Genomic DNA, 27,962 nt, shown 5'->3' with positions numbered 1-27,962 from the left:
CACTCTGAAAATATGTTCAGCGTTAGAAATGCTGTTATTAGAAATTTAGTATAAGATGTAATTAACATTATGATCATGTATTACTATCATTTTACTGAACATTAACATTTTCATTATATCATTAAGGTGCCTGCAAGACATGGAGTGGATAAAGACACGGACAGCAATGTTAAAAGCTGAATGTCCTCCCTTAACAGTCTCTGAAGATTGTTTATACCTGAATGTGTACACTCCTGCTGATTCAAACCAAAATGCTAAGTTACCTGTAAGTGTAACCACCACTAGGTAGATTTGAACATAAGATCTCTGAAGCTTAGTGTAGGAGCCTCTACAGCTTGAGTTATAAAGTCAGTTGGCTCTCAGCTTAGGCTATAGAGCTCACTCATACTTATCTCTCGCTATAAGTGGTCTAAGTACCACTACATGAGACAATGAACCACACGCATTTGATGTGTGGGTTACATGAGCAAAGCTACTTACTAGCTATATCTGTAGCTTCATCTTTGTGCTTTATTACAGCGGTTCCCAACCTTTTTTAGTCCGCGTAGCCTTTGGCTTTTAGTAAACCTTCCTGTACCCCCTATTCAATATGAAAGGAAATAAATTCTAAGCTCTAGAATCCACAACTTTTTTCACTAACATTCCTACTTTTGGAATATTTCAATTAGGACAATCTAGTTATTTATCAAATATTGCCCGAACCCCCTTGACAAGCTTCTCATACCCCCTGGGAGTATGCATACCCCAGGTTGAGAACCCCCTGCTTTATTAGATTGTTTTAGTGTGATATAGCTGACCAGCAATGTTGGAAGTAGTGTCCATTTCACCTTGGTCCTCTATAGTGTTAAAGTATTGAACGGAGGCCCTCTAACGTTTGGTAACATAAAGAGTATTTGGTGATAAATGTTTTTTATATAATGCCCATTTTTCCTGCCAGCAAAAGAACTCCTAAGAACAATTTACAGCTGAGTGAGGCTGTGTAGAGCTCATGTTGAGCTAACCAAAAGGAAACTCCTTTTTGGCTCACCTCATAGAGCTTCTTTTTATGGATAATGAGCGTTCAGATTTGGGAGATATATGCACAGCATATCCACCTTCCAATGGATAGAATCTGCCAATGGCAGCCTTACTCTACATAAGGTCCTGATTTTCCCATGCTTCTTTCCTGCATACCAGACCTGACCCCATCTACCAGAATACTAGCTGTAATTTCCTGTCCGTGGTCACATTTGACTCCAGCATTAAATCTGTCAGATTGAATCTGTTTCCCTGTCCACACAGCTATGATTTATCCAGAACCCTCTTATCTCCTGTGTTGAATGCTGCAACCTCCTCCTCTCTGGCCTCCCTCGCATCCACCTTGCTTCCTCTTCAGTCCACACAAAATATACCTGGTTCTTTGTCTCATTTTGATTATCTCCTTTTTCTCTCATTATGACCACAACAGCCCTTCTTTGAATCTTTCTCCATTTCATTGCATCAAGATCAGTATGCTAGCCATCACCTTTAAGGGCCTTTGTAATTCTGCCCCTCCCTATTTGTCTTACCTTGTCTCATGTTATGACACATCCTCTTACATGCTTTCTCTGCACCACAAATTATGTCAGCCTTGTTACTGTATCTGTCTGCTTTTCTCACAACCTTCTCCACACTTTCTTCCATATTGCTCCTTGTGCTTGGAATGCCCTTCGTGAGTTCATCTGTAGGACCCTTTCCTTTCATATCCTTCCCTGTGGTCTACTTCTTCCATGACATATACAAGTAATTAGCTTGCTAAGGCATCTATATATTTCATTTAAATTAATAATCTTTTACTCTATTGTGATGTTCACTAGCCTTTCTGGTTATTCTAATAACTTGGTTATTAATGTTAACCTGTGCTTCCTCTTTCAGCTTCCCACTACTTTTCTTCTATCCTTTTTCATCATTGTCAGATTTTAAATTAGCTTGTAAACTTTTCAGAGTAAGGATCGTGACTTCTTACCTATATTGCAAGGTGCTCATCATTCCTTTGGGTACTGTAAAATAATAAAAAATAATCATCGTTATGCTGAATCACGGAGAGGTGCACCTTTGCTAGAAATACAAAGTCAAAAGCCACAGCAAACAGTTGAACAACAGAAAATGCTATATATCATGTTAATAAGATAACTTGATTAGTTAAATCAGGCTCTGACACCCTTTGAAATGTCAAAGTACACAAGTATAAATGAATGAATGACACTGGGTAAAAAGGGTACTTTAAAATACATTATCGTGATCTTGGCAACAAAAGTAAATAAAAATGTATTAATCCTGAGCATGGGTCACTTGTCACTTCTGACAGAGTAAGTGTTGTACATAAACAACATGTTTTCTTTTTTTCTTTAGTACTATCTAAAATTGAATTGTTGCTTTAAAAATAATAATCCTGTTTATAAAAATTGTAACCTGCAACCCTTTGATTTATTACTAAATTAGCAAGTTCATTGTTACAAGTAGTTCTAACTGAGCTTACTTTTTTCAGGTTATGGTTTGGATCCATGGAGGAACTTTATGCATAGGTGGGGCTTCGATATATGATGGGTCAGCATTAGCCACGTATGAAAATGTGGTGGTGGTAGCTATCCAGTATAGGTTAGGTATCTCTGGATTCTTTAGGTAAGACATATTTTGTTACTATGGGTCTGCTCAAACAGGGTGTTAACAATACACACTCTCTCCCTCTCTCCAAGATAGGAAGTATGCTCATTATGAGTGAGCATGAATTTCTTCAGGCCCAAAGCCGAGGTCTTTGAAGAATAAATATATATCCTCTTCCTCCCTTCTTACTGCACAACTGCAGCATTTTAATGACAAAAAGCACCTATCCAGTTCTGCTCTGGGGACCCTGACATCAGTTAAAAATGTGTAGTCAATCGACAAATATAAAATACAGAAAGTTAATATAGTTAGACTAGCCCTAGACTAGAACTTGATATGTGCTTGTTACTAAATACTTTGTAATATTATGTTGTCTGAAGTTCATGTGGATAGTGGAAAATTATTCCTTTGAAAGTTAAGCATGGTCAGCAGAGACCTGTAGCACTTAGTGAAAGCCATAGGTTGAGACTCAGAAATAAACTTTCAGTAAGGTAGTGTAAGAATAAAATACCAGCATGGTTTTAATTCCGTAGAGCCAGTATTGTATGCCCAACTGTAAAGAATAAATATCCTGGTATACTCTATATACTCTTTTGATTTCAGTACTGGTGATGAACACGCTCGTGGAAACTGGGGCTTATTGGATCAAGTGGCAGCTCTTCAGTGGGTTCAGGAAAATATTGCATTTTTTGGAGGAAATCCAAAGTCTGTTACTCTATTTGGAGCGTCGGCAGGAGGAATCAGTGTTGGAGCACATGTAACTTTCCAATAAGTACCTTTGTATTAAGATTACTCAAATTTCAGGATTAAGAGTTTTAAGATTGAGTCTCAAGCCTCACCTTTAAATCTAGTTTCTGGAGTAAAGTCAGTCATGAATTATATCAAACCTGTATTTGAATATGTAAATTATATTCTTACTTTTGTTTGTAGATTTTATCTCCGTTGTCAAAAGGTTTGTTCCATAAAGCCATATCAGAAAGTGGAGTTGCTCACGTTCCTGGCTTTTTTATTTCCCATCTTCAAGTAGTTGCTAATGTAAGTTTTCAGTATTACCTTAGCCATATTTCTCTAAAATACTAATCTTCCAATGCCTGAAATATTGTAAAAATTGAGTTTTAAACTAACATCCAAATGTTTGCACCCTACTGTTCTTCCCTGATGGAGAAGTTGATCTCTCAAAAATTTTATTTATTTGTTTGTTTGGTTGGTTGTTTATTTGGAGGGTTTTTTTCACTTTAACAAAAATTTTAGAGTGAAATATCAGATTCTAATTTCCCTCTTTTTCTGTAGAATTTCAGCAACTCTACGAGGACTTTGAATGTTATGTTACAAGAGTCTAATGCCTGAGCTGCAACTATGTTAGTTTCTGACTAAAGAGAGATGGGGTGTTGAGTTTTAGGTTTGTCTGGATTGAGCTGCAATAATCTGCCAAACTGAATAAGTTCATGTATTTAGCTGGGAGAAGTCCACAGCAGGTCTGCATCCTGTGTTGGTACTTTCTGAATCCAGGAGGAAAAATAGGAGTTAGAACTTAATTTTTCTAAGGTTTAAAAAATAGGGAGGGGGGCACTTTGTTATTACAATGGGAACAGAAAAATATCTGTAATCAAAGTAGTCAGAATTTATACCAGAATTACAACTGAGAACTATCAAAGCACGTATCTATTTAAGATTAAGGAAGCTTTTAAAAATAGCCTGTTTTGCTTATAAAATTGCAGACAAATCAGAAAGTAGTTTTCAAGAATGGGGCCTGGAGACTCCTGTTCATATCTCCATCCATCATTATATGGGTATATCTGTATATACACACCCACCACTTGCACTAGGGCAAATGATGTGAGAAATGGAGAGTTGACATAGGAAGCATCTAATTGCTTCTGCACAATGGTAACTTGTCTAAGGTGGGCACTTCTTAAAGTCCATCGTATTAGAGAAGGTATTATTGATGCTTTGTCTTTATCACACCATTCTCATTGATTCTTTTTTTTTAATAATTGCAGACAATTGCTAATTTATCTGGTTGTGAGATAACCAGTTCTGCAATGGTTCAATGTTTAAGGAAGAAAATGGATAAAGAAATAATGACCCTGAATGCTGATCTACTTAAGGTATGTGAAAGTATTCCCATTAATTTCAATAGAAGGATTCACGTTAACTTCAAGCCACATCTATATTTGTTGGAAGATCTACCCTGCAGCAGTCAGTCTTCCAGCATTTGAGTTAGCAGGTCTAATAAAGACCTGCTAAATCGAATGCTGATGGTGTCCCTGTCGACCATGGTACTCCTTGCAATTGTAAGGAGTAAGGGAAGTCAACAGGAGCATTTCTCCCAGTGACATCCCACTGTGGGAATGGCACCAAAGTTTGGCTTAAAGTGTGTTGACTCCAGCTACATTATTTACGTAGCTGGAATTGCATACCTTAAGATGACCTTCCCCTATGGTATAGACCTGGCCTCAGTAGGCATTGGACAGGATCCTTAATTCAGTTACTTATGTTTAGGGCTTATCTACATTTACCACACTTCAGTGGCACCACTGTAACTCTTCCAGTGAAGATGCTACCTACACCGATGGGAGAGCTTCTCCCATCAGTGTAGGTACTTCACCTTCCTGAGAGATGGTAGGTGTGTCAGTGGGAGAAGCCCTTCTGTTGATATAGTGCTGCCTACACTGAGGATTAGGCAGGGGCGGATATAGGGCAGGGCGAACAGGGCGGCCACCTTGGGCCCCGCGCTTCAAGAAGCCCCGCGCATGCGCCGTGGCAAAGGGGCGCCCTGCGAAATTGTGCTGCCTTGGGCCCCGCAAAATGGCCATCTGCCCCTGGGATTAGGTCAGTGTAACTATGTCACTCGTGGTGTGGAAAACCTACAACATTGAATGATGTGGTTATACTGACCCAAATTCATAGCGTACACAAGGACTGAGGCTTTGTCAACACTACCAACGTTAGACGACAAAACAGTGAAAGCATATGCACTGCAATGCGACTTTTGGTAGGAAAAATGCCCAGTTTTGGTGACAAAAAACTTCCATCCCCACAGGAAACATTTTTTTTCTTTTTCCTTCTCTTTATTATCAACAAAGAACCAGTATAGACACTGCTGTTTTTGTCAACAGAATTGGCTTCTGCCAGTATCCCACAATCCCTAGCCTGATGGTTCTGATCAGTGTTTTGATCTTTGTTGTCCTGCAGGCATGCGCCTCTCCCCTTTCACAGCTCCCAGAAGTATCTAACTGCTGAGTGGGCTGTTCCATTTGGGAAACAAAGAACAAATCATTAACTTGCTTCTGTTCTGCCTGTACTAGGAACACAGTGGCAGCAGACTGCTGCTGCAGAAAGTTAGGGAGAGAGAAAGGTTGCAGTGTTGCTTTAACAGTCCTCACCACAGAGAGCTCGTAGAGCTATTCAAGATGCCAGCACCAGCAGATGAGGGGGCATGGGAGATCTTGAATGGAATCACAAACTGCACAGCAATCAGCTCTGCCTTCTCACAACACTGCACTCTGGGATCCAGACTCACAAAGAATTGTTCACGCTGTCAGTGACCTTGCGCTCAATGTGGTCATGATTTGTCGACAGAAGATCAAATGTGAATACCCTCTGGCAATTTTATTTTGTCGACTTTTGACTGTTGACATATGTTTTGTCAACAACCTTAGTAGTGTAGGCAAGGCATGAGTGTTTCTTACAAAGGTGGTCAACTGAGTCACAAAATTTGAGTCTGCATTTGAAACTTCATGAAATTCAAGAGTATCAGAAATAAGGACTTTTTAATTTTATGACATTTACTAACAAATTTACCCGGCATTGCTCTGATCATTATGAGGGTTCAGGGCAAAGGATGGGGCAGCTCCTCAGGCTTCCCACAGCATCTAGGGTGGCTCCCTGGGGTGCCCAGGGCCACACCATCTGGTTCCAGTTGTCAGCTTCTTTGGGGAGGGGGGCCAAAGCTACACTGTCTGACCCCACCCTACAGATCCTCTGGGAGGTGCAGGAGTGCAGTGCCCAGCGGCTCTACCCTGAGGGGTTGAGGGCAACACAGCCTTGACCCCCACCCCCAGCCCATATCTGCTTTCCAGCTGGCCACTCTCTTCCTGGTGCAGCTGTCCCCTTGGGGTCACTGTGCAATGTAGCTGTCCCTCAGATTCGCTGCCTCCACTGGTCATTGCGAAGCATGACTGTCCCTGTTCTCACCCCCTCCCTTTCTGTATTATGGAAAACAATGCCATTCAGGCACTTACAGTTTTTCTAGCACAACCAAACCCTCACCTTGCTTTAAGTTAGGATAAGAGGAAGCTGCCTAACAAATTTGATGGTCCTAGCTCTTACTATTTAGGACAGGACTGTGTAGTACTTTAAAGACTAACAAGCTGGTTTAACAGGTGATGAGCTTTCATGGGTCAGACCCACTTCCTCAGATGTAGGTCTGGCCCACGAAAGCTCATCATCTATTAAACCATCTTGTTAGTCTTTAAAGTGCTACACAGTCCTGTTTTTTGTTTCAGCTGCACCAGACTAACATGGCTACATTTCTACTACTATTTAGGAGGCGTTCTTGAATAGATGGACAGACGCACAAAGCTTCAAAATGTAAAGTTAAAGACCATTAATAGTTTCTTTGGAAAGAAGTTCTAGTGGTCTAAAACTCTTCTGTGGCCCAGAAGTCCTCATGGACAACTGGCTGGTCCACTCCCTGATTCCATGGTCTTCCAGAAGTATCCAGATGGTTCACTTCAACATTTGGAGATGATAGGGGAGCCAACAACTATCCACTGGATTATTGGCCAGGCCAGTAAAGAGTCTTAAGGAAGAGAGGCTGCTTCTACATTGGACTGTAAGATACTGTATTAGAACTTGTATGACTACTTACTTTAGTCTTGGGTCTGCTCAGAAGTGTGAATTTTGCATTGTCATCTAGAGGAAAAAATAATTTTAATTTTTTTTCTTACAGCAAGTGTCATTTCTCCCCGCAGTCATAGATGGTGTATTTATTCCAAAGAAACCTGAAGAGTTACTGGCTGCCAAAGAGTTCAGTACTGTCCCATACATAATAGGAGTAAATAACAATGAATATGGATGGGTTATTCTTTCAGTAAGACATTTTCAATAATTTTTCTACACTAATCCCTATGATACAAAATAAGAGAATGTTCCATAGGACCAGAATTAAGGTATAGATCACGTTCATGTAGTATTTTAAATACAGTCTGCCATTCTGGTTCTATACTGCTTACTTTGTGTTCTTATTTTTTTAAATCAGACAGCACTCTTTGATGTCATCCTTATCAGTGCATCAGGTTCATATTGAATGAGCCTTGCTCTCCTTGTAAATGCATTAGAGTTAACATCTCCCAGTAACTGTTTAAATTTCTTCTCCAATGTCTCAGGGTTCGTCTACACTACATGCCTTTGTCGGCAGAGGCATGTAGATTTGTTTGTTCAGCAAATGTAAATGAAGCCGCGATTTAAATGATCGCAGCTTCATTTACATTTACATGGCTGCCGCGCTGAGCTGACAAACAGCTGATCAGCTGTTTGTCGGCTCGCCGCTAGTCTGGACGTTCTCCCTGTCGACATCAAAGCCCTTTGTCGGCAGCCCCGGTAAACCTCATTCCACGAGGAATAACGGGGCTGCTGACAAAGGGCTTTGATGTCGACAGGGGGAACGTCCAGACTAGCGGCGAGCCGACAAACAGCTGATCAGCTGTTTGTCGGCTCAGCGCGGCAGCCATGTAAATGTAAATGAAGCCGCGATCATTTAAATCGCAGCTTCATTTACCTTTGCCTACAACCCTAATCTACATGCCTCTGCCGACAGAGGCATGTAGTGTAGACACAGCCTCAGAGTCTAAACATATTATACATTTATTGGTCTTTCCAAAGAGTTTTCCGGAAGCTAGAAGACACTTCTAGTATACCATGTGTTCTGTGAAAGTTTTGATTAATTGCATAATTTCATGTTTTTACTGGGGAGGACAATCCCAGCCCTCTCTCACTACAGCAGCTTAGGGCCCGTGAGAAGTGCCTGTCCTTGGCCACGGCAGTGGGCATAGCTGAGGGGGGTACATGTTCCCCCAGCTGGGGGCGGATGGAGAGAGACAGACAGACAGACACACACACACACAAACAGACAAATTCTCTTAAATATATAATAGATAACTGTCTCTTTCTCCACCCCTAACCCCTGCTGCCCCAATGGGGCTATTGCTGTCCCAGTTCCCATTTTTGGCCCCTTGCTGCCCTTTGTGGTCATTATATAGTATAACTGTCCCTGTTAGCAGAGTCCTCCCTTTCCATTTTATGAAAAATAATCACATTCCAGGCACATCCCATTGTTCTGGCACAACCAGACTTTTACTTTAAGTTATGATAAGAGGAAGCTGCATGCCAAATTTGCGTTACTCTTACCATTTAGAAGGAGTTCTTGGACAAATGGATGGACGCACTCACAAACTCAAGTATATAATACATTTTTGTTACAAATATTTGTTCAGTAAAAAGGATAAAAGAAATATTTTTTAGTTCACCTAATACAAGTACTGCAATGCAGTCTATTGTGAAAGTACAACTTATGAATTTAGATTTTTTATTGTTACATGACTGTATTCAAAAGCAAAACAATGTAAAACTATAGAGCCTACTAGTCCTTTCAGTTCTACTTTTTGTTCAGCCAGTCAGTGAAACAAATAAGACAAATAACTATGGGAGATAATGCTGCCCACTTCTTAGTCACAATGTCATCTGAAACTGAGAACAGGCATTTGTATGGCACTGTTGTAGCTCACACTGCAAAGTATTTCCTGTGAGATGTTAAACATCTGTATGTCCCTTCAGCCACCATTCCAGAATATGTGCTTCCATGCTGATGATGCTCATTTTAAAAAAATGTGTTAACTAAATTTGTGACTTACCTCCAGGAAGAATTACATGTCTCTGGCTCTGTATTTTCCGCAATCTGCCATATATTACATTTATAGCAATCTTGGATGATGACCCAGCCCGCTGTGAGTGTTTGTAGGAACACCTCACTACAGATTTGACAAAACGCAAAGAAGGTATCCATGTTAGATTTTTGAAGATAGCTATAGCATTCAATCCCAGGTTTAAGACTGAGTGACTTGCAAAATCTGAGAGGGACAAGGTGTGGAGCATGCTTCCAAAAGTCTTAAAGAAGAAAACTCCAATGTGAAAACTACAAAACCACAAAAAAAGAAAATCAACCTTCTGCTGGTGGTGTCTGACTCAGATGATGAAAATTAACATGCATCAGTCCACATTGCTTTGGATCATTATCGAGCACAACTAGTCATCAGCATGAATGCACATCCTCTGGAATGGTGGTTGAAAAATGAAGGGACTTATGCATCTTCAGTGCAACTGGCACATAAATAGTTGCTATGCCAGCTACAACAGTGCTGTGCAAATGCCCGTTTTCACTTTCAGGTGACATTGTAAACAAAAAGTGGACAGAATTATCTCCTGCAAATGCAAACAAACTTTTTTGTCCTAGTAACTGGCTGAAGAAGAAGTTGGATTGAACTCTTAAGTTTTGGTTTTTTTTTCATTTTTGAATGCAGGGGTTTTTTTGGGTTTTTTTTTTTTTACATAATTCTACATTTGTAAATTCAGCTTTCATGATAAAGAAATTATACTATTGTGCTCATTTTGGAGGAATTGAAAAGTACTCTTTCCTTTGATTTTTATAGTGCACATCTTTGTAATAAAAATGAAGTAAGCACTGTCCACTTTGTATTTCATATTGTTATTGAAATCAAAATATTTGAAAATATAGAACACATCCGAAAATATTTAAATAAAAGGTATTTTGTTATTGTTTAATAGTGGATTGTTTTTTTTAATCACTTGACAGCTCTAGTTTTAACATGTGCAATCGAACTGTCTATAGAGAATGGTACTAAATCTGATCTCCGTTATCAGTTTATTCAAATGACAGTACATAAGGCTTTCAGTAATTCAAACTGTCACAACTTTTGATGCCCATCTCCTCAACCATCAAGCATTTTTCTGATGCTTTAAATACTGAATTTTATAACCAACAAGACCATATTTAAAAAAGATGAATCATCATTACTGGCTAGTATGAAATGAAGCAGTAAGCCATTATTCATTAAATTATACATGGTAACCAATCTGTTTAATCAATATTGTAAAGGAAAAACTATTTGAATATACAGGCACGTAACTTTCCTGGCATAGAAGAAGGGATGGAGAAACAAACCATAATCTCATCCTTGCAGCAAACATTGTCAATATTGGTAAGAGACCAGCAGGTTATCTGGGTGTTATTTTAATATTCATTTTAAACCTGTTCCACTTAAGAGGCTATCTGATGCCATTAGTACTATTCTATTTTTTCAGTATTTATGCATGCATAGGCTTAGTAGTGGATTCCAAAGTAACTTTGGCTCCTCTGGTGTTATCTCCAGTGAAAGGATAGAACAGTAGGAACTGAGGGCTGTGTGCTGCTCTCTGCTATCAGGCATAAAGGGAAGTAAATGGAAGAGAAGATACAACACCCTGAAGTGAATGGTGTCTTTTGTGCCACTCCAGCCCCTCCAGAACAGTGGTTTCTTTAATATAGGCTATTCTTTTTCCATTCTTGTTTATAGATATTGCATTATTTTATAATTGTATTCCTAAGGGAATGTGTATACATCAATGACGTAGATATTGGGATAGAGAGTACGCTTATTAAGTTTACAGATGATACCAAACTGGGTGGGGTTGCAACTTCTTTGGAGGATAGGGACATAATTCAAAATGACCGTAGCAAGTTAGAGAAATGGTCAGAGGTAAACAGGATGAGGTTTAATAAAGAGAAATGCAAAGTGCTCCACTTAGGAAGGAACAATCAGTTCCATACATACAAGATGGGAAGCGACTGTCTAGGAAGGAGTATGGCGGAAAAGGATCTAGGGGTCATAGTGGACCACAAGTTGAATATGAGTCAACAGTGTGATGCTGTTGCAAAAAAAGCAAATATGGTTCTAGGTTGTATCAACAGGTGTGTTGTAAGCAAAACTCGTGAAGTCATTCTGCCGCTCTACTCTGCACTAGTTAGGCCTCAGCTGGAGTACTGTGTCCAGTTCTGGGCGCCACATTTCAAGAAAGATGTGGAGAAATTGGAAAGGGTACAGAGAAGAGCGACAAGAATGATTAAAGGTCTAGAGAACATGACCTATGAAGCCAGGCTTCATGAACTGGGCTTGTTTAGTTTGGAAAAAAGAAGATTAAGGGGGGACATGATAGCGGTTTTCAAATATCTAAAAGGGTGTCACAAGGAGGAAGGAGAAAATTTGTTCCTCTTGGTTTCTGAGGACAGGACAAGGAGTAATGGGCTTAAAGTGCAGCAGGGGAGGTTTAGATTGGACAATAGGAAAAAATTCCTAACTGTCAGGGTGGTCAAATATTGGAATAAATTGCCAAGGGAGGTGGTGGAATCTCCCTCTCTGGAGATATTTAAGAACAGGTTAGATAGACATCTGTCAGGGATGGTGTAGACGGAGCTTGGTTCTGCCTTGAGGGCGGGGGGCTGGACTCGATGACCTCTCGAGGTCCCTTCCAGTCCTATGAGTCTATGAATCTCTACTGTCCAGAGTAATGTTCCAAAATGCCACATTACTTCTGGCTTCTCCAACACTAATGAAAAATCAGTGAATAGTATTTATTTATTCATGACTGAAAGAGTTCTTGAGAATGAAGCATGTGAAACACTGCCATTGATGTATCTTTCGTTACAGAATTTCCCCCCTGAATCTGTGTCTGTGGTAGCAGATGAATATTTAGGAGACACAGATGACCCTGCTGAGCTGCGAGACCGATTTCAGGACCTGATGGGAGATATCCTCTTTGTTATTCCAGCTCTTCAAGTGTCTAAATATCATAGAGGTGAATTTCCAGTCAGCCTCCAAAATTCTGACCTGCTACAACTTCCATTTGGCACTCAACTGAGAGTAAATCATTGGAGCTCTAAATTGGCTATTATGGCAGTAGCAAAATTCTCATTAATTCAAGATTTTGCACTTGCATATAATAATTTTCTACCACTTTGTTCTCTTCTGCCATGCTGTTTGCTTTAGTGATGAACACTGTTCTCTGTAAGTTTTTCTACCCCGAGCAGAATGAATTTTCTTACATGCACCGATTTGTAACTCGTCACCTTCGGATTGGTACCCATTACAAAATTCAAGGGTGGGAGTGGGGCCAAGGAGTTATTAGTGTGGGAAGGGGGCTCAGGCTTGGAGCAGAGAGTTAGGAGTACAAGTACTGTCTGGGGATGCAGGCTCGGTGTTGAGGGGCTCCAGGCTCAGACAGAGGATTGGGGTGCAAGGGCTCTGGATAGGGCCACTGAGGAGCTGCTTCCCTCCACTGGCTGTGGCAGCTCCATGCTCCTCCTCACCATCCCCGGCAGCTTTAGGGTTTGGGGAGAGATATCTCTCACTGCTTCAGTCCTGAGCCCTTGTACAGTGCTTGATGGGAAGCTACCTGCCCACATGGCCATGCAGTTTAGAGGAAACTTAGGCAGAGAAAATTATTTAGGACAAGCCTCCTCCTTTAAGACCTAATCCAAAACTCACTGACGTCATTGGAAACACTTTTATTGTCTTCAGTAAGGTTTGGTTCATGTCTTTATCTCCTTTGTTTAGAAAAGGTTTTGTCTGCATTTTTCTCCAGTTTAGACTTTGCTTTCTGAAGAGTAAAACTTGGTACTGGTCACTCATAGAATCATACAATCATAGGGCTGGATGAGACATCCTTCTCCAGTCTAATCCATGCCCCGTTTACTTTGTTAGCGCTTCCTTTGTTACTAGATCCTACTGCTCTGATATCAGACAGAGTACTGAGTCAGACGGAATCATGTTTTATGCAGCATTAGTCAATTAAATGAAAGAACATAACATGTTAACACTGAGATTGGATTTTCTCAGCTAAACCAGGAACTAATGGATGTTTCTCCTGTGGTAGCTTGTATTTTTCAGTCAGTATGCCAAAACATTGTTATTTCATTTATTATTGGATACTGCTACAATAACTTTGTCCCGAGGTCCAGTCAGTTCTAATCATTCTGTATCCAGTACTGGTTGTGGTGGTGGTGTGTTTTTTAGGTTGAGGGAGGGGATGGGAGAGAGATTGAATTGGTGAATATAGTTTGCTTATACCCCAGCCTCTTGTATTTTCTGAAATCTAGCTCAGAAACAACTGATTCTAAACCTTAACTGAGGTAGAATTTTAATTAGCTTTTCATTTAAAAATTTAATCTACTTAACTTGTTTAAAATATGAAAACAGATTTCAGAACATGCATGAAGCTGTTGATCTAATTTAATGGTTCCCTGGGGGAAAGTACAGTAGTTGTAATCTTGTCTTTGATTCTCAATGTTAGATGCTGGTGCTCCACTCTACTTTTATGAATTCCAGCATCGACCTAGTATTTTTAAAGATACTAAGCCAGATTTTGTAAAGGCAGATCATGGAGATGAAATTGGATTTGTCTTTGGTGGGCCATTCTTGGAAAGTGATGTGAAAATAATTGGTAAGGACTCATCTTTCAGATGTTATTTTTTCGTCATAAAATAGACCTATTTCACGTAGCTGTATGCTTGCCTTTAAAACAAATACAACCCACACTTTTTTAACCTTTGTTCTTTTACAAACAAAGAAAAGATTTGTTAGTTATTCTTTTTATTAACACTGGATTTCTTCCTGATAACAATGATATACTTTTTGTGTCCTTCCATTCTTCATTCTACATAATTTAGCTCAGTCATATTTATACAGTAGACTTCCGATAATCTGGAACCTATGGGACCTAGATGGTGCCGGATTATCAAATATGCCAGACTATCAGGAGGTACTATAAGATGGTTTATATATACTGTATACATTATATACTGTATATAAAGTGTTCTGAACCCTTTTTATAGTACATACTGTATACAGTATACTGTAATGTTTTAGCTTTTTTAAGCCTTTTTTACCCTTTTTGCTCAGTTCAGCTGCTGCCGCTGTTACCTTGTGACTTATTTTTTGCTGAAACAAACTCACTAGGCTCTTGCCATTTTGATGCCGGACTATCAGGAGTGCTGGACTATTGGATGCCGGACTATTGGAGTTTTACTGTATATGATTTTTAGAAAAAGGACTTAATGATCTAATCTTCTGAGTGCTTGGAAACATACGTAATAAGCTATCATCATTTTTTTGGTTGCTATACTTTGAAAATACTAGCATTAGAAGGGCTAGGAAATCTAAACAATAAAAGTATGTAGGCATCATTCCCAATTAAGCAAGTCTGTTGTAACTTGTATCTTGATTAGTCTAATGCACTCATGCTTTGGTATTATGCGTGTACAATTTCAAACATTTTGCTTTTGTTACATATACATATTCTCCCTTTCAGCTGAGGCTACGGAAGAAGAGAAACACCTCAGTCGAACAATAATGAAATATTGGGCTAACTTTGCACGAAATGGGTGAGATTAATGATTTATTAAATTACTGTGTTGTAACATTTGACTTTATTTAGTCTCAGTTGATTATGTGAAGATTTAATTTTTTTTATTCTGTCATTTCTAGAAATCCTAATGGCCAGGGTTTAGTGGAATGGCCAGTCTATAATTTGAATGATGAATACCTGGAATTAAATTTAAAGCAGAAGAAAGCACAGAAACTGAAAGGGAAACGAGTGGAATTCTGGACAAAGATGTTCCCTGAAAAAGTGAAGAAAATAACTAAGGAGAAGAGAGAGCACCCAGAGTTATAAATGATAATGTTTAAAATTCCATCTTTCAATTTGTCACAGCAAAATTCTACCTGATGGTATTGGTTCAGTTTCAGTAAAAAAAGTTTAATTGTGTCAGCCCATTTTTTTAGTTTGATTGAAAGAAGTGAGAGCAAAACTCTGGACACCATAGGTACTCTTGACAAATCAAAGCAATAGAGAATGAAATAATCTAACACTGAATTTTTTTTGTTACTGATACCTCTGATTTTATGTCAGTGTGTGATGAAAAATAGATAAACTTGATAACATTTTAATAAAGATGTGGTCCTCATACAAAAATTATCTGCCTGTATTAAGTAACTATTTAAAGACAGAGTAAAAGTGCCAGTGTCATACACAGTGCTACATGTTGAAATGCCCATCATATAAAGACAGAATATAATGAAGATGAATAACTATGTATAGTTCTGCATATTTCAGCCTAGAATATCTCCTTGGAAGACACCTTCAAAAGCTCCTCCCATGCTGTTCAAACTCTTCTGAAATTGTTTTCAAGCATGTTAAATCCATAAAAGTCATAGGTCTCCTTGCAGTGTGGGTTAAGACTAAGGCAGGTGGCTTATGATTTGGAACTCATTGTGCCAACTAGATCAAGAAGGCAGAGCAGCTAGACACAACACAAAGTTGAGATGATTGCACTCGACCAGCTGAGCTGATTTGTTTGAGACACAATTCAGGGGCTCAGATGTGGGGGAAAAGAAGACAAGAACTCATCTGCTGAAGCTAAAAAAGAAAGTCCACCCTGGAGAGAGGCTGGACTGAGAGAGGACTGCTGGTGAGAAATAGAAGCTTAATGGATCTGAGCCCAGTATGACAAGATTGTTCTCCAGAGCTGGAGTGGTTTTAAGCTGCACTCCCCTGCTGAACACACAGGGCATTTTGTATCTGCAGACACAAAGCCCATCTGGAGGTCCATGGCAGTGTGCTGAGGAATGGTGTTTGCTGCTCCAGTTCTTGAGACTGCAGCATGCACCTGGCCAGCTAGTTCCAATCACCAGTGGGGGGGAAGTGGTCCATAGCCTTGTCCCTTCCTGCCTCTAGTGCGGTAGCTTGCACCCTATGGGATGCTGGCAGGAAGGCTATGCTGCTTGTTAGGATTGCCATTCTGGATGGCTTGTGCCTTCGTTGACCTTGCACACCCTGCAAAAGGTGGCTGTAGCCTGACCCCTATCTTTGACATCCCTGCTCCTTTTTCTAGAGGGAAACAGGAGTGATTTTTTAAAAGTGCAGTTTGTTTTTGTCACATAAGGCGAGAGGAGGAATAGATTTTAGAGATGAAAAATTAGGTCCCTACAGGATACAACATATCTGTATATCTCAGATGTAGTGTCACTTTCCAGTGAGTCTGACGTTTAAATGTGCCAGGACTTAGATTCCAACTGGCTTCTAAGAGATCTGACATCCCTAATTTTATGCAGAGATGCCAGTAAGGCTGTGTCTAGACTACAGGGTTTTTTCAAAAAGAGTGGCCTTTTAAAAAAAAATAAATAAATAAACTATACCTGTGTCTAGACTACCGCCGTGTTCTGTCGCCAGTAAATCGAAAGAACGTGGCGGTTTTATCGACAGCGGTAAACATCCTTTTACGAGGAAGAACGTCTTTTTTGACAGATCTGTCGAAAAAAGGCGTATGTAGACGCAGGGAGCCAGTTCTTTTTTTTAAAAAAAAAAAAACCCCTCCAGGAAGAAGCCCTGGTGGACAGTCCAGCCTTTACATATTGAGCACCTCTATGGTTTCTTTCCGCAGTCTCTTAAAGGCACAGACACCCAGACAGGCATTGCTGTCAGGAAGCCAGCCAGCACACCCGTGCTAGTCATGTCCCAGCCTTAAGGCCCCCCGGCCCTTCACAGGACAGTGAGGAGAACCCACCCAGGGGCACCAAAAGGCAGGCACCAGCCTGGTCTAGCCCAGAAATAAAAAAACCTCCTGGAGCTCTGGTCCCAGGAAGAGGCCCTGCAGTTGCACCACAGGAATGTGGACATATACAATCGCATGTCCCAGGAACCGGCCAAGAAAGGGCATCACTCCTGCACCATGGACCAAGTCAGGGCCAAGGTCAAAGAGCCGCGGCAGGGATTTGCCAAGGCCCGGGACCAGAGCTCCCACTCCCACAGAGCTGCCCTTTCTACCAGGAGTTGGAGCACATCCTGGGCGGTGGGGAAGTCCAGACTCCACTGCACGTGGTGCAGTCCGGGTTACCCCACCATATCGTGGGCCGACCCCTGTGGGAGGACGACCAGGTAGGAGAGGTGGGAGAGCTGCACCAGGAGGAGGAGGAGGAAGAGGAGGCAGCAGGGACCCTCTCCCAGGAGACGGTCCTCCAGACCCCAGAGGCCTCCCAGGCATCCGTGGACATCGGGGGGGATCATCAGGTGAGTGCTTTGAGGGGTCACCACACATGGGCGGGTTGGAAGTGTGGGGGGCCATCTAGTCTCATTGCTACTGTGGGGCCCCTATGAGGCTTTCAGGCCACTGCCCAACTCACACACGGTGATACGTGTAACACCCTTGAGTCTCCTGTCCAAAGGAAAGTCCCTGATAGCCACAGCATGCCCTCGGGGACAGCGGAGGTGCACACAGACAGTGATTGTCTCCTCCTCTTTTCCTCCACTGCTGGGCCCTCTATCCAATGGGGAGCACCACACCTGCCCCACCACCATCCCGGACCTGTGGCACCCGCAGGCACTGGCATGTCTACACAGACCTGCTGAAGGAGCGCGTAGTGGCCCTGCAGGACCTGAACAGGACCCTTCAGCAGAGGACAGAGGCAGAGGCCAACGGGCACACCAGGCTGAGCAGGTCCAGCAGCGTACTTCCATCTGTGCCACTATGCGGGAGGTCCTAGCCTTCTCTGCCCCTTCCACGAGCACCGCTCCTCTTACATGCCAGGCCCCTGCACCCCCAGCCCCTCCTTCTCCTCCAGCTCCCCCAGCTCCTCCTGTTCCCGAGCCCTCAGCTCCCTCGCCTGGGCCAGGACTGGATCTCACTCCACCCGAGCCCAAAGCCGTGGCGGTGCCAGGATGCAGGAAGGTGGCAGGAGCCTACTTGATGAGCCCCCTTTCTGCTCTTCGGGTACATCTAAACTACATGGCTCCGTCGACGGAGCCATGTAGATTTCTTGTTTTGGCAAAGGCAAATGAAGCCGCAATTTAAATGATCGCGGCTTCATTTACATTTACATTCCCAAGAGGAATAACGGGGCTGCCGACAAAGGGCTTTGATGTCGGCAGGGGAGCGTCCAGACTAGCGCGCTGAGCAGACAAACAGCTGATCAGCTGTTTGTCTGCTCAGCGCGGCAGCCATGTAAATTTAAATGAAGTCGCGATCATTTAAATCGCGGCTTCATTTGCCTTTGCCTATGTGTCTAATCTACGTGCCTCTGACGACAGAGGCATGTAGTCTAGACACAGTCTTGGTGTTCAGTCCTCCTCCCCCTTCCCGGTGTTCAGCCCCCTACTACCACAGTGATAGGACATTTCAGTTATGGAACAAATTCTTTATTTTTGAGTGACAGATTTACTTTGTTTATACACAGTTGAACGGTACCAAGAGAACGGTGGTTTATACACAGTTAGCACATTTTGTGTATTGATTCTTTTTCTAATAAAAAAACAATTTCTGTTTCCAAAGAAAAGCATGTGTGTGTGTATTTATGGGAAGAGAGTGAGGGTTGTGGAGGAAAAGTTAGGGGTGGGCCAGGCCAAACCCCCCATGAGGGAGGCCCTGGGGAGAGTCAGTGGACTCCTTCTGAGAATCCCTCAGGGCCTCACAGATTCGGACACCAGACTGGTGAGCCTGGCGGATGGCAACCATCGGGGGCTGCTCAAATGGCCTGTCCTCACCATCAGCACCTGTCCCCCACCCCGGGAGGAAGGCCTCCCCTTTCATCTCCACCAGGTTATGGAGGGCATAACATGCGGTTACCACCTCCGGGATGTTGCATTCTCCTATCTTCAGGCATGAGGAGGCAACGGAATCTCCCTTTCAGATGGCCGAAGGCGCATTCCACCTGGATGTGAGCCTGGCCAAGATGCATGTTGAAAAGCTCCTTGCTCGCATCCAGGTGGCCAGTGTAGGGCTTCATGAGCCACGGCATCAGTGGGTAGGCCACGTCGGCCACTAAGCATACTGGCATCTGCACATCCCTGAGTGTGAGGTCCTGCTGAGGGAAAAATGTTCCTGCCTGCAACCTGTGGAACAGATAGGAGTTGCGGAATATGCGGGCATCATGTGCCTGCTCCGACCACCCGACACAAATGTCCATAAAATGTCTCGTGTGGTCGACCAGGGCCTGCAGCACCATAGAATAGTAGCCCTTCTGGTTTATCAATTGGGCTGCTCGATGGGGCGGTGTGCAGATTGTGATGTGTGTCCCATCGAGGGCTCCTTCTCAGTTCGGGAAGCCAAGGGCAGCAAACCCCACAAGGATGTTGTCCAGTCCCCGAGATGGATGAGCCTCTTCAACAGCTCCGCATTGATGGCCCTCACCACCTGCAGCACGAGACAAATAGACAGACAGAAACCAGGGAGTTAGACAGGTTACCTAAGCACTTGGGAGAACTCTTCTCCCCTCCCAGCCATCCCTTCCCTTGTCAGGATGCCTCCCTCCCCCACATCAGTGCAGGAGTGACCAAGGAGCGGCCTCCAAGTGCCACTCCATCCCCCACTCCCTCTTGCCCTTGCCTGGCGGTCCCTCTTTCTCAACCTCCCTCACTCAGCAGGGCCTGTCCCCCAAAAGTGACTTACTCCATCAAAACAGCCCTGACGGTAGACTTCCCCATGCCAAACTGGTGTCCCACAGAGCGGTAGCTGTTGGGGGTGGCCAGCTTCCACAGGGCGATTGCAACCCACTTCTGCAGGGGGATGGCGGGCCGCAGGTGGGTGTCCTGGTGTTCTAGAACAGGGGCGAGCCAGGCACACAGCACCAGGAATGTGGCCTTCCACATATAGAAGTTGCGGAGCCAGTGGTTGTTGTCCCAGAGCTGCATGACGAGCCGGTCCCACCAGTCCAAACTCGTCTTGTGTCTCCAAATCTGCCTGTCTCCCAAAAATTTTGGAGGCAAGGGCAGAGCTCCTGCATCCCGGAGGAGGGTCTCCTTGGTGCGATCCGGGTCCATATGGGACAGGAAGGAGATTCATGACAGAGTCATGAAGATGCAGAAGAAGCTGCAATATGGCAGTGTGGGGCCATCGCCTTCCCAGGGGCAGCTCAGGTTCCATGGCCAAAAACAGTGAAGAGCAGAAAAAAAACCCTGCAAATAAACTGCTGTGGTGTCTGAAGAAGCAGGGCAAGCAGAGCAAGCACTGCAGCAGCTTTGCTTTCCCTCTAGGAGGTAGGCAAGCCAGAAGCAGAAGCAGAGCAACGGCTGTATAGGGGGATCCCTTTAAGCACGCATCTCTGCAAAGGGCAGGCAGCAGCACCTGGAAATAAAGTCTGCCCCCATGCCCTGCCAGAAGCACTTCCGGTGCCTTTTTTGTTTCGAAAGAGCGTCCGGCAGTCTGGACACTCTTTTTCGAAAAAGCAGATCAATTTTTTGATCCATGTAATGCAGTCTAGACGTAGCCTAAGTGCAAAAAGTACTTGGCAGTAGCCTGGGGCAAGTTTAGTGTTTTACTTGCCACTGGGATTTAAAGCAGTTTAAGGATATGATGGGGTCTTTTTGCTGCTCCCAGATGGCTCCTAGAAGATTTCATTGGACAAGGGTAAATTATTATTTGCTTTCTTCCCGGGATTGGGTTTACATAGGTATTGATCATAGCTCTCAACATATTTTAACCCATTATATATGTTCAAAACAGAATTCAAATATCACCCCTCTGCCAGATCTTCTTCAGCCTGAACCTTTGTACCAACTCTTGAAGCATATAAAACAAACTACTTGTAGTGCCTAGTGAGAGAAGGATGGCAGCTGCTGGCTGGAATTCATTGCATTTCACCCTGAGTAATGCTGCAGGATGTAGACTGATTTTGGAACCGAAGGTAAGATTTGAGATATTATTATTATTGCTGGTGGGGAAACAGCTGCACCTTAAAGTTGCCAGCTAAAAATCCATTCTTTGAGAAAATGATCCCTCAGACTCGACAGCAGCTAGGTGGCTCTCAGGAGAACTGGTCTGAGAGTTTTCCAATTAAACATTTTTGATAGATAATGTTGATTGATCAAAACCAAATCTGTTCAGAGGAAAGGGCCAGTTTTCTCCTTGGCTATTGGAGCACACCGTTGACTCAGTTAGCTTCTCATCCACTGCAATGCCCAGGTCTTTTTCTGCAGGACTCACTTACCCAGTTGGGCCCCAGCTGGTAGCTGTGCATGGGGTTCTTCTGTTCTAAGTGCAGAACTCTGCACTTATCCTTGTTGAACTTCATCAGATTTCTTTTGGCTCTATCCTCTAACTTGTCTAGATCACTCTGGACCCAATCTATGCCCTCCAGCATATCTACCTTTTCCCCCCAGCTTAGTGTCATCCAAGAACTTGCTGAGGGTACAATCTATCCCATCATCCAGATCATGAATTAAGATATTGAACAAAACCAGCCCGAGGACCAACCCTTGGGCCATGCTGCTTGATACTGGCTGCCAACTAAACATCAAGCTATTGATCATTACCCATTGACACCAATGATCTAACTAGCTTTCTACCCACAGTATAGTCCATTCATCCAGACCCTGAACCCAACCCCTATCCCATGTAACCCAAACTCTCTGCACCCCCTCCTGCATCCCAGTCTCCTGCCCTAGGTCTAGGGATGTAAAAGAGCAGTTGATAAGGGTAGTCGAGTCAACTACTCGCATTTTCCCCCCACCCTTGCAGCCTCTATATAAGAGGCAGCAAGTTAGGGGAATGGAGGGAAGCAGGAGCTGGTGCTGGGGAGAGTTGGCTTAAAAGCCAGTTCCCCCCAGCAGTCTCTTTAGTGCCGCTTCCCCTCCCTCCATGCTGCTGATAGAGGCAGCAGTGTGGGAGGGCCAGGGGAGGCTGCTACAGCAGCAGTCCCTGTCCACAGGGGTCCCAGTGGGGAGTTGAGACCCCCTGCAGAAAAGAGCTGCTGCAGCGAAGCAGTCCCTGTCTGCGACCAGTCCCAGCTGCCACAAACAGAGGCTGCTCCGGCAGCAGCCCCTGTCCGCCGGGGTCTCAGCTCTCTGGTGGGACCTCCCACGGACAGGGCTGCTGGACCTGGCACGAGCCGGGACTGAGCAAGCCTGGCTCAATCTTGGCTCATACTGAGTCTGGGATCTACTCCCACTGCAGCTCTGCAGTTTAAGTGTAGTAGGAGCCGGGCTGCCTGCATGATACAAATTGTATTGACTATCTGCCCTACCCAGTTACCTACCTCTTAACATCCTTACCCAGGTCACAATCCCCTCCTTCACCCAAACTCCCAGATACCACATCCTTTCCTGCACCCCAATCCTTTACCCCAAGCTCCCTTCTGTACTCTATCTCCATCCTAGACCCCACACTTCCTGAATTAATATCATGGAAGAGTATGGTCCTTGACCACTTACAAATTCTTGGAGTGCCCCTCCTCCCCATCAAAAATTATTGTCTACTCCTGGTCTATGGAATTTCAGCCCAAGAGGATACTGCCCCCCCTCAGCTAAAGTATTGTTACTGCTACAGTTATGCTATCTATCGTTTATATTTTCTTCTTGTTTGTGTACATGCCCACAGGCCATACAGAAAAGAAATGACAAAAATAGGAAAGAAAAACACCATGCCTTGAGAATTTCCAAAGATCGTTTCTACCTGAATGTTTACTTGCTTGCCTAGTCAGACAAGAAGGCCAACTTATCTTTAAGCAAATCTGTTGTACAAATGTTGGTGCTATTAGAACATCGTTGCAGCTCCAGGGCTTGGTGTATTCCTGATTGTCTCTGAACTTTGCATAAGAAAACGAATATTACTTCTGGTGATCTGGCGTAAAGTATTAAAAAATGACTTAGGTTTCTGTTGGTATGCCTACACTGGTAAGATTATGTGCAGAAAATTTACATCACCGCTTACAGAACGCAGTTGTGTGTTCACACTGTCAGCTGCTTACGCAGTAGTGTGTTCACACTTGCAGTACTGCATTGTCATTCAGTGTGGTACACTCTGGGCAGCTACCCCACAGAACATCTCTCCCTCTTCTGCTGCTAAGTGCTGTGGGAAGGTTGAGGGGGTCCTGGGGCATTCTGGATCTGGTCCAATACCCCAAATGGATTGCTTCCCATCCCAGCAGTCCTTGTGCTTCTGTCCACATCTGACAGCACCATTCAATGGTTTGTTTACTGCACACTCTGCTTTGTTGTTGTGAAGTAATGGATCCTATACCGCTGGCCAATGTACTGCTCACTCTCACTAATGTCACGAGTGGCAATGCAGTTATTTCTTAAACTGCAAAGGCCAGAGAGGTCTGACATTGATCTTGCCACATGCAATATCTGTGACATGCAATTGCTTGTGTCAGGGCTACTTAACATGCAGCCCGTGGACCACATGCCTATTCTCCTCAAGTGAGTTCAGGGAAGCAGCAGGAAACAGGAAGCTCCCTGAGAAGCTGGTGTTAATCAGTCCAGGCTCCTGGGAGTGCTAGAGAGGTACATAAGAGGCTCCTCTTCCTCTCTCTCACTTCAGCTCCTGCTGCTTTCTGTTATTCCCCCTCACCTTTCCTCCTGCCTGCTTGTTATGTCTCTTGTGCCCTCCTTCCTCCAGCACAGCACGCCACCATCTCTGTGCATCTAGAGCAGAGAGAATACATATGCACCAGCAGCAGACACAACTTTCTACACTCTGGGTCCTAGTGGCACCCCCCCCCACGTCTGGCACCTGAGGCAGCCACCTCAGTTCGCGTCATGGTAAGGCCAGCCCTGGCAGCAAGGCATGTGGCAAGGCAGTGGCAGAGCTGGGCAGCAAGAGCGTGAGGTGGTGGCGGAGCCAGGCCGTGAGGCCAGGGTGAGAAAGGTCTGCGCTGGGACTTGGGTAGTGTTACCATAGGTTCGGTTTTTCCCGGACATGTTGTTGTTTTTACATGTCAAATGGCCGTCCGGACGGGTTTTTTAAAAGGCAAAAAATGTCTGGGATTTTCTGCCCAGCAAAGGGGATCAGGCAGGGGGCGGTGGCATGTGCCTTCAATGGAACATTTGGAGCCATGTGCCGGGACCATTCATGGCAACTCTGTGCATGGGACCCAGCGCCTGGAGGGAAAAGCACGTGGTTCCGGTGAGACCCAGGGCATTACCCTCCACCCCACTAGATTTATGTCTCCGGCTCTGCAGTAGGGAAAGGGCATTGGGCTGGACCAGGGAGATGGGGGTGCCTGGCTCTGGGGAAGGGAAGGGGTGGGGCATTGGGTTGGAGCAGGGAATTGGGGGGATACCTAGTTCTAGTGGAGGGGAAGGGCATTGGGTTGCAGTGGGAAGGCTGGAGGGTGCCTGGCTCTGGGGGAGGGGTGGGTGCATTGGATTAAAGCAGGGGGGCCTAGGGAGTACCTGGCTCTGGTGGAGGGGTGGGGCACTGAGTTACAGCAGGGAACTGGGCGTTAAATCTTCTGACTTCTTTCCTTTCCTGTAAGTGGGCGATGGGTCTGTTGGCTAGATTTGGGGGTTCCGGTCTCTGCTCTGTGAGGACTGTGGGAGCTGGTGCTTGGTGGGGCGGGCAGGGGAAAGGAAGGGATTCTGGGAAGCGGGATTCCTGGGTTCCTTTTCTAGCCATGCCACTTCTCCGCTCGGTGCCTTTAACTTCACACTGATTGTACTTATATTTCAGTAAATATTGTATGGCAGTTTTTGTTTGATTTGTTAAAATTGTGAAGACAAAACAAAAAAGTAGTCAATCTAATGGTCTTCTGTTGATATGTGTTTTAGTCGTTAAATTGCTGAACTGTCATTGCTCATTAAAAGTGCTGTCATATGGGTAGAAATCAGGTAAATATTGCATTTTATTAATATCAGCAGAACTGACTTAAATGGGGTCTGTGTGTTGTGTAGTCTTGCCTTAATCTTTGTATTCATGCCTGTCAGTGTGAAAGAACTTGTTTGCATATATTTGCATAAATATTTGCATGTATATATATGCAACCACACTTAAGTTGCAGCCCTCAGAATGTGATGTGGATATCATTGTGGCCCCTGGGGCTTCCAAAGTTGAGTAGCCCTGGCTTGCAGAGGCGTAGCGAAGAGGGGGCAGGGTGGGCAATTACCCCCGGGTGCTAGGCCGGGGTGAGAGCGAGGCGCACGCTGCACAGGCCCACCTGACGCTAGATCAGTGAGCCGGCAGCTGGGCCATGGGCTGCGGCCCGGACGCACTGAGCAGAGGCAGCTGGCAGGAGCAGCCTCTTTTGAAAGTAAGATTAACTTGCCTGACCGGTTCCTCTGGCTCTGTGGGAGGGGGATTTGGTGGGGGGGGGGGCGCTGGGTTGCTTAGCTCTGAAGGAAGGAGATTTAGTGGAGGGTTCTGGGGTTGCTTGTCTCTGAAGGAAGGAGATGTGGTTGGGGGCTGGGGGGTTCTGAGTTTGCCAGTCTCTGAAGGAGGGGGATTTGGTTGGGGGGGCTCTGGGGTTGCTTTGTCTCTGAAGGAGGGGGATTTGGTTGGGGGGGACTCTGGGGTTGCTTTGTCTCTGAAGGAGGGGGATTTGGTTGGGGGGGGAAAGTGAGAAGAGCTCTGTCATTTGTGAACTCTACCCGCAAGTGCTGGGAGCAGAGGTGTGGGGAGCCCCCTTCCCCGTATGCTGAATTTGCCAGTGAGCTGCCATCTGGCACCCGGTTCCCTACCCACTGACTTTCAGCCACTCACCCATCTGTCACTGGACTACCTCATTTGATTGCATTCGAACACAAAGCACTATCAAGCAACTGATGGCACCATCCGCCCACTGGAATGGTACCAAGCCTGCGTGACCAAGGCAAGATTTGTCCTTGCCAGCCCTTGCTCTGTCCATTGGTAACACTCAGAGGGCTTTCCCAAGGAGGCCAACATTGTTCCCATTTTACAGATGGGGAAACTGAGGCACAATGGGGGCTGTGACATGCCTGAGGTCACACACCAGGCTGGACTAGAAGCTCAGTTTCCAGTGGTCCAGGGGCTGTCTACCTCGGTAGCAAAGATGTGAGTGCAGCACAGACCAGCATAACCCGGCTCGCTGCAACCTGATTAATGTGGGGAACAACAATCGCAGGGTGGGGGGGCTTCAGCAAGCACACCCTGTTTAGCTCGTGCTGCGATCAAGCCAACCCTACTCAAAGGAGACAATCCTGGGAGCTGCCCGCCAGCCCACGGTGCGCCCCAGCTAACGGCAGCAAAGGGCAGAGACGGATACCCGGCAGCCACCTCCTGCCCCCGCTTCTCCCATCTGCTCAGCCCCACCCCCAGGCTTGCTGAGGCCTGTGGGAGGAATGCTTCAGACCTAGTCGATTCATTCCCCTCGTGCCGCAACACCGGCCTAGAGGCACCACAGGGCCTGGCCCCTAGGGCCCCAAAGTGTGGGAGAAAACAGGGCCTGGCCTGACCCCTAGTTCAAGGGATCCACTTGAGGGAGGGCCCTAGCACCAAAATCTCATTGGTGCTCAGGAGGCTACAGGGACTTTCTAGGGGGCACTGGCTCCAGTTCAGTCCCAGGGCAGGGGCACAGGCTGGCTCACGGAGGTATGGATGGACTCTGGGGATCTGTCCCTTCTAGGGGGCACCAGCCCCCATCTAACCCCATGCAGTGAGTATAGAATCATAGAACACTAGAGCTGGAAGGGACCTCAAGAGGTCATCAAGTCCAGTCCCCTGCCCTCACAGCAGGACCAAGCACCCAGGGCTACTCAACACATGGCCTGTAGGCCGCATGCTGCCCACAGGCAGTTTGTTTTCACCCCGCGGTGCAGTTTGGGTTTATGTGGGGATCAACATGTAGCTGGCGAGTGGGAGCCAAAACAAAAAAGTAGTCAGTGTAATGATCTTCTGTCGATCTGTGTTTTAGTAGTTAAATTCTTGGACTGTCATTGCTCATGAAAAGTGCTGTCACGGTGGGAAGAAATCAGGTAAATGTTGCGTTTTATTACTATCAGCAGAGCTGACTTAAATGGGGTCTGTGTGTTATGTAGTCTTGTCTTAATCTTTGTATTCATGCCTGTCAGTGTGAGAGAAGCTATTGGCATATATTTGCTTGCATATGGAACCACACTTAAGTTGAGGCCCTCAGCATGTTCTGTAGGTATCAGTGTGGCCGCTGGGGCTTCCGAAGTTGAGTTGCCCTAGTTCATCCCTGGCAGGTGTCTGTCTAATCTGGTCTTAAATATCTCCACTGATGGAGATTCCGCAATCTCCCTAGGCAATTTCTTCCAGTGTTTAACCACCCTGACAGGCAGGAAGTTTTTCCTAATGTCCAATCTAAACATCCCTTGCTGCAATTTAAGCCCATTGCTTCTCATCCTAACTTCAGAGGCCAAGGAGAACAATTTTTCTTCCTCCTCCTTATGATACTCTTTTAGATACTTGAAAGCTGCTCTCATGTCCCTTTTCGGTCTTCTCTTTTCCAAGGTAAACAAGGCCAATTCCTTCAGCCTTG

The 27,962-nt window shown here is 44.7% G+C and overlaps 2 protein-coding genes across 11 annotated transcripts in view; both read left to right on the top strand.

Moving 5' to 3' along the window:
* CES2 (carboxylesterase 2) overlaps positions 1–15,708 on the top strand; it is a 59,640-nt gene extending 43,932 nt beyond the window's left edge. For 5 of the 10 annotated variants that reach the window (XM_089781506.1, XM_075940070.2, XM_089781507.1 and 2 more), the window contains exons 3-13: positions 127–265; positions 2,507–2,640; positions 3,226–3,379; positions 3,553–3,657; positions 4,623–4,730; positions 7,577–7,717; positions 10,821–10,901; positions 12,387–12,534; positions 14,029–14,178; positions 15,046–15,118; positions 15,222–15,708. In XM_089781506.1, coding sequence (XP_089637632.1) covers positions 127–265; positions 2,507–2,640; positions 3,226–3,379; positions 3,553–3,657; positions 4,623–4,730; positions 7,577–7,717; positions 10,821–10,901; positions 12,387–12,534; positions 14,029–14,178; positions 15,046–15,118; positions 15,222–15,408 — 1,420 coding nt within the window. In that variant the 3' untranslated portion in view covers positions 15,409–15,708. The remainder of the gene's footprint in view (positions 1–126; positions 266–2,506; positions 2,641–3,225; positions 3,380–3,552; positions 3,658–4,622; positions 4,731–7,576; positions 7,718–10,820; positions 10,902–12,386; positions 12,535–14,028; positions 14,179–15,045; positions 15,119–15,221) is intronic. The other 5 variants (XM_089781504.1, XM_075940065.2, XM_075940066.2 and 2 more) reach the window with 5 other exon arrangements.
* Positions 15,709–25,735: 10,027 nt separating this feature from the next.
* The window catches only part of LOC102456807 (fatty acyl-CoA hydrolase precursor, medium chain-like), a 36,067-nt gene continuing 33,840 nt past the window's right edge, over positions 25,736–27,962 (top strand). Inside the window, exon 1 of the mRNA XM_075940073.2 lies at positions 25,736–25,754. The gene's annotated coding sequence lies outside the window, so the exon portion shown is untranslated. The remainder of the gene's footprint in view (positions 25,755–27,962) is intronic.

Source organism: Pelodiscus sinensis, chromosome 12, assembly GCF_052426305.1.
Source record: "Pelodiscus sinensis isolate ZL-2025 chromosome 12, ASM5242630v1, whole genome shotgun sequence".
NCBI lineage: Eukaryota > Metazoa > Chordata > Testudines > Trionychidae > Pelodiscus > Pelodiscus sinensis.
This window is presented reverse-complemented; position numbering and strand designations above follow the sequence as displayed.